At 44.2% G+C, this 12,180-nt stretch overlaps 1 protein-coding gene across 11 annotated transcripts in view; it reads right to left on the bottom strand.

Moving 5' to 3' along the window:
* LOC111243557 (uncharacterized) overlaps positions 1-12,180 on the bottom strand; it is a 55,512-nt gene that overhangs the window by 4,740 nt on the left and 38,592 nt on the right. For 10 of the 11 annotated variants that reach the window (XM_086992168.1, XM_086992170.1, XM_086992177.1 and 7 more), the window contains 5 exons: positions 8,362-8,643; positions 6,400-6,825; positions 1,848-3,592; positions 568-1,081; positions 78-346 (listed from right to left, as the gene is read on the bottom strand). In XM_086992168.1, coding sequence (XP_086848294.1) covers positions 78-346; positions 568-1,081; positions 1,848-3,592; positions 6,400-6,825; positions 8,362-8,484 — 3,077 coding nt within the window. In that variant the 5' untranslated portion in view covers positions 8,485-8,643. Of the gene's footprint in view, positions 1-77; positions 347-567; positions 1,082-1,847; positions 3,593-6,399; positions 6,826-8,361; positions 8,644-9,930; positions 10,272-12,180 lie in introns of all 11 variants that reach the window. The other variant, XM_022789325.2, reaches the window with a different exon arrangement.

The following is a 12,180-nucleotide window of genomic DNA, read 5'->3' as shown; positions in this document are numbered from 1 at the left end:
AAAGGTCATTCACTCAAGCTTGTTGTGTATCTGTACAAATTTTTAGGTCAGGAAAGCAAGCTATTTTGAAAATTTACCTTTGGGAAGCGACATTATTATAGTCTGGAGGTGGGCCACCAGCAAATCGATGGTATGGTCCGCCTGAGTGCCCTGGATGACCAGGACCCTGAGGCCCACCCGTTGGCCGAAACTGTCCTGCCTGTGGTCCCATAGGCCCTCCGGAGCCATTTTGCATCATCACTGATCCACTGGTCGTGTTTCCACTGCTAAAGGCTAAAGCTTCAGCATATGACGGGTTCGAAGATATATTGAGAGGCGACATTTTTGGATCTCGTTGGTTGTTCATCTAGAAATTTAGTTAAGCCTGATTAGCAAATATAACTTGCACAGCGTCAAAAGAGTTTTTGCGACAACGTACGTATTTCATCACTGTAACCCAGCTTGTCTCCGCAGCGTATTAGAACAATACTGAGTAATAGATACGATAGAAATAGTTTCATAGAGGTGCATGCATTATATATATACAATGCGTCCATTAATATTAATATATTAGTATGAATTACTAACCACTGGCTGTTGTGACATCTGTTGTTGTTGTAAAGGATTTACAACGGCGACGTTGCCGTGGTTAGCGGCCATCGAAGGTCTCGGTTGTTGTTGCTGTTGCTGCTGCTGCTGCTGCTGCTGCTGCTGTTGTTGTTGTTGCTGAGACGAAGAAGGCGAAGGATGGTGCATTTGTCTGTTCTGGAAGGCCACTTGTTGCGCTAGTTGTAACCGTTGCAGCTGTTGTTGTTGTTGATGGACCTGCTGCTGCTGTTGCTGTTGTTGCTGATTGTACATTGGAGGGGGTCCTTGACCCATTGGAGATGGTTGTATGCTTCCCTGATTGCTTTGCCCGCTTGGCCCGCTTGTTCCAACCATTAGCCCCCGGCCTTGTGGGAGATTCTGTTGCGTTTGAACCCCCAGTTGACCCTGAAACATTTGCGGTCCCATTCCGGGTTTTATGGGACCCTGATGTGGACCGACAGGGCCCATTTGCCGCATGGGTTCCGATAATCGCTGGTGCAATTGTGAGTTCGCCCTAAGTACAAATTACGGAAGATTTTAGTTATTATATGTAAGCCGTCACTAAACTACGAGATGAAAAACAACTCATACCATATTCTAACCTAGTTCCTGCTAATGATCATAGTCTTTTCCGTTTAAATGCATCTCTAAAGGCTAATTAAGCGTTACGAGTGGCTTCTAAAATGTATATACTCAATAGCCAAGTAAAAATTTGAACAATTAATGATAACTTCAGTAGTCAGCTCTTAAGTATAAGATAATTAATTTAAATGTACATCCACTATAAACTCTTTTCTACAACACGAGTCTGATATCGTGATAGTCCGCACTATTACTGTGGTCCTCAAGGTAGAATCTGACTGATTACAGATGATTCTTGTGCTTGCCGTTCCACTTCCTGCCTTATTTCGTACGTTCCTACCTCTGCTAAAGTAACGAGTACTCATGGCAAATGTAGCGCGTCACTTAGGCCTTAAGAAAATTACTTCAAGCAAGACATTTTTTTGCTTCGCCATCAATTAATATCTGTCGTGGCACGACTACTGAGTGAGAGATTTTCAATGAAGCGATAACAGTGGCCGTGTTTCGTAAACGTATCGCTAGAAAGACGACGAAATTGGTTAACTGATTTGATAAAACAAAACGCTGCCGATCACTATATTTCTATACTTTCAATGTTGTCGAAGTTGGCAATTTGAGCGCGGATAATATACCTCAATGGCTTGTTCTCTAAACACTGACACACATATTATGACCAAAAGTCTTTTTCGCTTACGTACCCTATTTGTTGTTGTTGCGGTGGCCGCTGCTGTTGGACCATCTGGTTGGGGTTTATCATAGGGTTAACACCATTGCTTCCACCAGGTAGCTGCATCATATGTCCTGTCTGCTGCTGTTGTTGAGGCTGTTGTTGCTGCGGCATGTTTGGCTGCTGTGCGACTCCACTTCCCACCACCGTGATGTTGACCTGAATAGGTGACTGTTGTTGAGGTTGTTGTTGTTGCTGATGGTGGCCTGATTGCACGTACATAGGGTTACTACTAGATTGCTGTTGTTGCTGTTGACGGATAACCATAGCATTGCTATGATTGGGGTAAGGACCACCCGTTTGTGCCAGCGGGTAGGTCGCTTGGTTTGGAAGCCTGACACCGCCATTCGGACCTCCTCCAGTCGATGGACCGCCTTGATAGGGCCCTTGCGGTGGTCCCTGCGGCGTCATGGGTTTATTATGCTGCTCCGCCATCTGCTTGAGCGATAGTGAAGCTGCAGGCCCTCCTGATTGCGACGCTGGACCGTTCTGTTGTCCAGGCGCGAAATGTCCACCTGAACCGATTGGAGGTGTAGCTTGCCCATTTCGAGAGGTGTTATTGGGTCCACCTATGGGTCCTTGGCCCGGGTGACCAGGATACATAGGCGGTCTGGCTCCGGGTGGTGGGCCTTGTTGATGAGCATGTCCCTGAGGATGTCCTTGTTGATGGGAATAGTTTCCGGGTGGCATATTTGACCCTACGGTTCCAGATCCTTGGGCAGGACTGGCTCTCGCCTGCGAATTATTTGCCATGGTTGACCCATGGGCATTACTGGCAGTTTGTTGTGAAGGAGGTGGACCCTGTTGATTTTGCTGAGGTTGCTGTGGACTAGCAGCGGACGCCATCATATGAGGTGGGAGGGGGCTAGGAACAGGACGAGGACTGCCCATTGGCATCATGGCAGGACTTCGCGGTATCTGGTTCATCTGGTTTTGCTGTGCCTGCGTCGCACCGCGAGGACTCGACGCCATTGGATACGAAGCCGTCGTGGCAGATTGACTTTGACTGGGAGAATCAGTGCTACGAGGTCCAAACTGCGTCTGTGGCGAAGGTGGCGGTCGTGGACTATGTACAAAGGCAGTGTTGCTATTGCTCGCGGGGCCACTTTGCCCCGCTGGGCTAGGGACCGATTGAGGGCTTGGCACAGGGCGGTTCGATTGAGATGGATGCCCTTGCTGTTGTGCAGGCTGCTGAGCCTGTTGGGGGGCAGAAGGGCCCTTCGAAACAGGTGGCCCAGGTGCTTCAAATGTCGAGGAGTTCACGTCGGCGAAGTTAAATTCGGCCATGAAGTCACCGCCAGCTCCATCCGCTACCTCGAGAATGAGATCTCGGAACACGTCAGGATTAAGAGAATCGACGGCAAAATCTGACAGGAAATCATTACCCTGCACCTGCTGCTGTTGCGGGGCTACCATTTGCCCTCCGAAGTTCTGTGGTTCTGGCTTGACAAAGCTACTTCCTGGGAAGGGCGCTCTACCGTCCATGTTGCTTCCTGAATGTTCCTGTTTAATACGGGGAGGTGCACCTTTAAGCAAGTCTTCTAACGCGCCCTTATCACATCCCCGTGCATCTGGAGTACTACTGCGAGAACACTTTATGTCCAATCCTGGCGTTAGTCGATCACTTTGTGGTGTCTGCCGTCCTTGTTGTTGTGGAGGCGTATGCGCCATCGGCGAGCCTAATCCTATTTCCGCTTTGAGTTTTGCTTGCATATGCTGTAACAAAGAAACAAGCCAAAATTGCAAAACAATCATTAAAAATACGTTATAACTTTATCATGTTTGACGTATATGCCATAAATGCAACAGACTACAAATTACCATGCTGCCTATCAGCCTTGACGAGATTAAATATTTAAATACCATTTCGTTAAAGTAACATGGGCACGCTTTAGTAATTTTATAAAAGCGCTTATTATGAAAACTCGAGCGAATTAGCAAGTGAAAGATAAACCATTCTGTTCTACGACACACGAGAACATTTTTTGTATCTGGCTTCTAATGTTCACTACTGCGCAGGCGCCTTACGTAGGCGTAGGTTACATATGTTCAGGTTTACCTGCTCGTTCATACCCTACCTGTCGAATCACATGCACAAATTTCTTTATGCAGTGCTGAGAACAACACCGCGAATGAACGAGTGAATGTAACGGAAGACACGAGCAACAACATCCAAACCGTTCTAGTACAGGGTTTTTCTTTCTGTCCCCTGCAAAGATCTTTTTCTGCATCGTCCATCGTCTGATAGAAAAAAAACTCCTACACCAGGCTCCCGTAAATTGTGGCCATGGAGTTATGGCTTCAGCATAATGAAGCAATTTAAAAACAGCTCCCCTTCCGAATCATGTTTGCCACTTCTTTCGACTAGGAAGTTTCTTTCCCCTATTTTTTCCGCTAGTCAGTCAGTTCGTTTGTCCGTCTAAATACGACTTAATAGACAAACGCCACTCCGACGACGGGAATGCGGCACGAACCCAGATTGTGCCAGTGGTAAGGCTGGTTGATGCCGTTGCGATGCTGCTGCTGCCGCCGACAACGGACAATTCAGATAAAGTAGCGGCCTGCCCGCTCACTGCTCGACGGTGCAACAGTCTATATTCCCAACCGTTGCGTTGGTCGAGCCGAGCACAGCGGTGGACATATACGCGAATGCGAGTCAGAAGAGCAGCGACAGCACATTCCAACGGATGGATCAGGAGAAATATCTTAAAGGGAAGTGAGCGGCCGGAGCAGTGGGGCCACAAGAAATCAACTGGAGGAAGTGGGATAAGAAAACAGGGCAACGAAGCTCCCCAGATGAACACACGAAGTGAAGATCATGTAACGCTAGCTAGGCAAGCGGAACAACGGGACTACAACAGATCAGATGAAGCCTGCCAATCCCGACGAAGCACCCTATATGTGTTAGCCATGACAGGCAGCGCTCAATGAGCAAACGAGGAGGGTAAAAGGCGAATGAAGAACGGTTCAGCAGCAGCAGCAGCAGGGACTAGAACGATAACAACAACTGCGCGGAAGTCCCATCACCACCACCACCGCCGCCGCCGCTGCCGCCGCCGCCGCCGCTTGACGGGACTTTGCGCGTTCTTTCGAAAGCTGCTGCACTGGCGAGCCGACAGTGGCCTCCGCTGCTTCATATAGCTGTCGGTTACTATATAACCCAATACTTTAGGGCATAGCGAACAGAGAGTTAACTTGACCACTCTTACTGCCATCCATGAGTAAGCGCTTTTCGAACATCCGCAAAATATAATGTTCCATACTGTTAAAAAACCGTTATGAATAGCATCTCTCTCAGGCTTAATATCGAAAAGCGTTGCTTCGTTTCCAACCTTCAGCTCCCGTGTCAACCTGATTTTTTCCAGAGATTTGAAGTAAGGCCCGATTAAATTAGGACTAAACAATGTAAGGTCTAAGACCTCCACATCAGCAGCTCTCAATATTTGTTAAAATTAAGATTATTCGAGTTGCCATTGCCGTAAAGCATTTATGTAGATGGTTAGTTCTCTCCATAAAAAACGGACCACCTCTACGCCCTGTCCCTAAAATCTCTACTAAAGCTTTCAAATTGCATGTCATTCATACAAAAAATTGGTATTATTCTTCCGTTTAGATTATTCCTTTGCTTTGTCTCGTTCCTGTCAATGTGCATGTGTAAGATTGATACATAAGTGATATACGTTTTTGTTTATTGCTTCCTTTTCCTGTTTTTTTTTTTCGTTGATGTGCTAACATTATATGTACACCCCCGGCGTTTTACCTAGATCGCACAAGTTTATCTGACGTTCTTGCTCTATTGGGTGACAAAAAATCGAATGTTCAATTCTTTTCAATTTGTTTAGTTTTTTTCAAAAATGCTTGTTCGAGATTAGGTCGAAGTGACCTTCAGTAAATTCGAAAGGTTGACCTTTTGAATTCTTTCTAGATTTAGCATAAGAATGTGATGTTTGAATTTAAGAAACTACTTCTGATTAAATATATAAATAAATGCTGCATATTAAATGCGATTTGTTTGACGGTAGATATCCTCATGTACTGAAATGTACGTTATATGGTTTCAATAGAATACAAACCCTCAGAATAAGAATAGGCGGTTTCCAGGAATATATCCAGTATCTACAAAGCGAGCTCTCATTTATTGGCACCTTGCACTTGGCTTGTAGGGAAAAATAAACCAAAATTTGCTTTAGAAAATCGCCATTCTTTATGCGGAATGAAAAAATTATAATCCAATAACAACGAAGGTAAGAGTCATGAAAATTGTACGGTCAATAGACAACCAATGGGGCTACTAACTTTACTATGTACACTACACATAAAACCAAGTAATTACAGTGTACCTATTATATTATGGACACTATTATCTGGCAGAGAAATACAATGATCTTCATGGCATTCGTATGCGCATAATCGATCTATCATGTTCTTCAAACTTTAAACGAAGGAAAAGACTAGCACTATATAAGCAATTTTCAATTTTAAAAATAATTTCAAGTTTGACTAAAGTGGTTATGTGAACTTACCATCATTTTGTGCCCATTACTGCTATCTGGTTGCTGTTGTTGCTGTGGTTGCTGCTGCTGCTGCTGTGTTTGTTGTTGTTGCTGCTGAGGATTGCTTAGGTGCTGTAAATGCTGTTGCTGCTGCTGCTGCTGCTGCTGTTGCTGATGCGAACCCTGGGGGCCCATCATGGATCCTGGCATTGCACCTTGCGATAGCATTCTCTGTTGGACTGCCATCGCATCTCCTATAGGTCCACCAAGACCGCCCGGACCTGCCCCTGGATGACCGACGACCGCAATCCCGCCAGCTCCGGCGGTCGCCATCGGTCCCTTGTCTTTCTTCGATTTTTTCGCCTTCGGATCGCAGTAACGCTGCTGTAACTGCAGAGTGTGCTCACGCGTCTGGTTGTTCTGATACTCGGCATTCTGTTGGTAATGCGCATTGCTCTGCATAAATATGCACAACAAAAGGCGAATACATTGTGAGTCTACAACCGTGTGTTCATTGAAAAATTTAAACAATAAAAAAGTAACTCCACTTATTTACAAGCGTTACGCCGTTTTTATGATACCGAAAACGTTTAGCATATTAATCAAAATATCATGGGTACGCATGCTTTTTTTTTTCTTTTTTATAAATGTCGATACCGTTGAAGATTTACAATATGTCGAGATGAAAAAGACGTATAAAAAAAGAAGAGCAAAGTTGATAACGTCTAGGGTACTCTGGTTTGTGATTTTTGAACATAGAGTCATACGAACCGTTTCAATGTTAAATTTACACTAGAATCAATTTAAATAGCTACAAGCTATAAAATGTGACAGAAGACGGACCGAATGTCTCCGTACAAGCTCCAATAATCAAGTATAATATTTGTAATCTATTATTTTATAAAGTGGGATGCAAACTGTATGAATTTGAGCACGACGCGCGCGAATTTAAATTTCAAAAGATAACATAATCATAATAACTTCAATGTGTATTGAACAATGTTATAGAACCAAGATATATTTTTGGCTAGAAGTAGAGTTTTTACTCTTGTCCTTAGCAAACTAGGTTCTTGGGCTAAGTGCATTTCTTTTGTAACTCTAGAAAGCATCATCTAAGTACGTTGCTTCTTGGAAAACAATGAATAGTGGCCTATTTTAAGATATTGTCGGAACTTCGCCCCATTTCAGGAAGAAAATCAAGGAACGTCATATTCAGTTTCGTATGCAATGAATTATAACTTGTGCCTTGACTTTGAAACATAACAGTAATCCACCATTGTTTTACTGCATGTACTTGAAAAATAGTATACCTGTCGAAGCAGCATCTGAATCGTACGGCATTATTTCACTCTCTAATGTAATCTTCCAATGTTTTTCGTAAAGTAATGTCGGTCTAGTTTAATAATGTCGCCTTCTTTTCGACACAGCTATACCTCCCTCTGCTGTGCAACAGCATTTAATACGTGGTCTTCGTTTCTGTGAAGCACATCGTTTGCGATGATGCAACGTTGACCGTATCTGGAAGCGTTACATCAGGGAAACTCCACAGAGTTTCTGATAGAATGAACGCTTACACGTGTACACAACGTTGACGATATGTGCGATATTTGTTGAAGCGGAGTTTGAATCGCGTATCAGTACATTCTGTCTTCATCGGAGCGACGTCGGCTTCGCCCACTTGAGCAAAGTTGGCCGTTACTTTAGGTCCAGTAAACTTGGTTTTTCCCCTAGGGCAATACTGATCGTTTCAGCGTCAGTAGCGTTTGCCTCTCTCAGCTAATTTACTTAGAATCCAAGTAAACGAAGCAAACGAAGCAGAATCCGCTTGGTCGGTGAAAGGTCACGCTAAACAACCATTTAAATACGTCGTAGTAGTAAACAATATCAAGAAATGTGTATGCTGTAAGCTAACCGACAAGCAAACTACGTACTGTTTGAAATTCGTAGATCTAAAAATAATAAGACTATACAGATTGAGTATAGCTTGCGTACATGAGTATGGTGATTGCGTAATCCATCGAAGCGGCGTTTGAGTCGTGCAACAATGGTCGCCCTCTTCGGTGCACCAGGAAGACAGGAAGACGGGTCCATCGGTGGCTCATGGCACGATTCCATTCCTTGCCGACGCCGCCGAGTCTGCAGCTGACAGCGGCTCGATCAGTTTCTTACGGCAATTCCTGGCCACCTAGCGATCCACACGGGTCTCCACTATTTCGGTCGAACCTTCATTCTGGAGTCTAGGAGAGACGACGGAAAACAAGCCAGCACAGCTGTCTGAAAGTCACCATAATGTGGAACATCTTTAGTTATTACAAGCTGATTTTTTCTTACATTGAGACAGCACGTACACATAAACTACAAAAATACATGCTTTCATTCGAACGCCTTGCCAAAAGCCTGCTTTGACTTTTTTTTTTTATAACCCGAAAAGCCGTGTGAAAATTAATGTTATCCAGTGATTGTTTTTGTTTTATGATTATCGAATACTTGACTAGAACAGTATGAGGTGTACACTAATTCAAGCAGTTCAGGGAACTATCTCACTTTTTCCTAAAGAGCAATAAAATACCTAGCAATGAGCCTATTGATAACAATAATCATAATAATGTTACAAACCGAGCATCTAAAATTAACAATTTCCATTACTGATCCTGTATTATTTCAATGTGTTGTTGCTCTGGTCTTTGCTAGCAGAGTGTATTCGTGTTCTATTCGGTGGTTATGACCCATCTTGGCATTTACGGAGCAAGTGAAGGCCACCAACTCACGTGGTGTACTCTACTTCTGCTCCTTCTGCTACTCTTGAACATCCTTTTTCACGTCCTCCTTCTGTTCATTTTTTCTCTTGTGGCCTTCACTGGCCATTATCCAAAACCATGCTTGCAGGCAGCGCAAACGGGCCAGCTCAGTCCTATCGCCAAGGCACGCAGTCGATGCGCGACTCAATAAAGGGCTACAACCAGGAACGGGTGGTTGTCAGATGAATGAGTTAAGAATCACCCAATGACGATCAAACAAGTGACTGTGCACGAAAAATTCGTTCGCCCGGATTCCGTTCATTCGTTAATTTGCATTTAGTCAATCCGTTAATCGCGTCAAAACCATCGTGCAACAACGTGTAAAATACAACAACAACAGATCTTTAGAATAGATAGTAAGCATTGCTATACGTAGAATACTTATAGATATGGGGCCGCTGCTGCTCTTGGCCCGAGACAGAATAGGTTGCGTTTCATCAATAGCTGTCTCATCAATGTGTCGAACTGGAAGTTGCCGACCATCCGACTAAATTGTTGCTAATCGCTCTTTATCCTCAGCTTTTCTATGTTAACTGTCTACCGAACTCTATGCCGCCAAATCATTTTGTTGCCAATGAAATCAACTGCGGAGTTGACGGGAACGCTTCGTTTTCGTCTCTGTTTTAGAAATGAATAAAAATAATAACATTAATAATATTACAGAGAATGTTATCGATCTAGTGATAATAGCATATTTCGTTCTCAATGGCCCAACGAGCAGACTGGAGTGATTCTTTAGGGAAGCAAATGTTCAGAAACTGACCTCTGACTGACGCGGTCGCCTTGCGCCCGTAGTTTTTCGATGTCGTTCGTCCTTATTCGAAACTGGGCGAAGTGCTAGGGATGCGCTGGGCAGTGTTCCACGTTTTTCGTGGTATTCTGAATTTGTGCTCTCGGTGGCACACCAAGCATCAAATCATTTGGCCAGAACGCGTACGCGCAAGCTGTTATACGACGTACGAAGTGTTTCAGCTTGAATTTTGCATATTAAGCGTAAGCCTCTGCGTGTGCGTAAATGCCGATGTGCAATCAGTACAGTCACGTATTAACTACGTAACGTAAAAGGAATTGTCCTGGGTATGAGAAATTCAGTTCGATTTTTACCTGTAATTTTGCCTCACCACAACGTTGTTTATATTTTTTAAGAAAGGCTACACCCACGAAGGTACAAATACAGCTTGGTCAATGGCTATATACAACTATTGCGGGTATAGGCACTGTGTAAAAGTAGCCACCCACACAAGAGGCTGGCTCAATGTAGCATTTAATCAAAATTCTAATAGCGCCTCCACCTCAGCCTCGTTATCCGAATATTGTTTAATGAAAATATTAGCAAATGATAGCCTTGATCTTCAGCGTTTTCCTACTTCGGGCGATTCGTGAACTACTGTCTTCATTCAGCGATATCTACGTAGACTGCTGTTCTGCAATGTTCCAAATTCTACTAATTTACTACACGACCCGTGATGGAGCGTTTGGTTGACCATTCCTGATGACCATACTATTCTCTTATCACCCCATCTGTGATGTTGGAGTTAGTATCGCCCGCTTGAAATGTACAAAAACCCTACAGAGGGGGACAGTCGTACTGAACCCCACAGTTCGTCAATCAGTTTATTTCACCATTTCGAGCGCTATTTAAATAAGTTTTCCAGCACTTGGGCACTCAATTGAGTGGCTGATGTTGATTTTTCATGAATCCAATAGCGTTTTGTAAGCCGTTACGTGCGCGCATTAGCCTGCCTAAATCTGTTACCGGAATTCGGCAGCTTTTTGCCCACGGACGAGTTTAAGCCCTCATTCGCAGCTGATTTTGTTATTCCTCGGACCATAACTGACCAGCAACAATATAAGTGATCTTTCCTTCAGCCGTGATTGCTAATGCCACGCCATGCGTGCGCGCGCCGCCTTTATAGTCTGAATCAACGGTTACTTGTGTTGGGTACTTACGTTGCCCTTATCGGAACAGCGCCGATCGACTGACGACCCTCTTGCCATTACCATCACAATCGGCACGCCTGCTGCCGTGGCGCAGGTCGTTCGTTCTGTTCCTTCGCCCGCCCGTTCTGGTTTATCTCTTTTTTTAATTCCCTCGGCTCATTCCTCGGAAGCGATATGGCGTATGGTCAGTCGTATTAGTCTACTATTAGCACCTACGGTATCATTATTAATATTAGTGGTAACTTGGTTCGCTTGCTCCGCACTTTGAAGCCACCATCACCTTATCTTGAAAAAAGCTTATTTTTTGTAGCAACTGCATAAATACTAAAAAAAAAGGAAAAGAGCATTGCTACTGTTGCTGCTTACTTAACTGTGAGATGCTGTTCAACACTATTACGAAATCCTTTTATTGGCCATATATGGGAAGAACGCACATGGGCGCAATGAGTCTGTTGTTTTACCTTTAACTAATGCTGCAAGATATCAGCGCAAATCTGAGGTGCTCCTGTCTGCATCCATTCATCAGTTATAATAAGCATACGAGACCCCACGCCACAGCATTTCATTGCTTTTTGGCCGAGTTGTTACTACAATTGTTCTTGTTCGTACAGCTGACGAGCTGCAACAAGAGTACCACTGCAATCGTCGTCGTCATCGACATTACAAACAGCGCATTCGTACGCTCTTCATAAACTTTGCCCGGCCAATCATTGGTTCTATTTCTGTTCTCTCGGTTCGTTCTGAGCTCCATCGAGCTCTCTCGCTCCATCATCTGCTGCCCACATCTTCTTACATTTTGGGGTCCCGACCCCCCTCCTCGCTTTTTTTTCTAGTTCTCTTTGCTGTCGACCTTCCCTTCTCCTTTATCATCGTTTTCGTTTCTAACGAAGTGAAGGACTTCAGTTCAATTGAACAGCGTCCGCAGCGCCTCACACTAGCGCCGCTAGTAGCACTAACGGCAACTGCAGTAGAAGCACACAGTTAGAACGATAAAGACGAACAAAGTTGAAGACTACGAATAGGAAGGAAAGGAAAAGAGGCGACAACGACGAAAATCAAATGCCGTTCGTTT

This window comes from Varroa destructor, unplaced genomic scaffold (genome assembly GCF_002443255.2).
Source record: "Varroa destructor unplaced genomic scaffold, Vdes_3.0 BEIS01000001.1, whole genome shotgun sequence".
NCBI lineage: Eukaryota > Metazoa > Arthropoda > Arachnida > Mesostigmata > Varroidae > Varroa > Varroa destructor.
The sequence above is the reverse complement of the archived record's forward strand: the minus strand, read 5'-3'. Positions and strand labels throughout refer to the sequence as shown.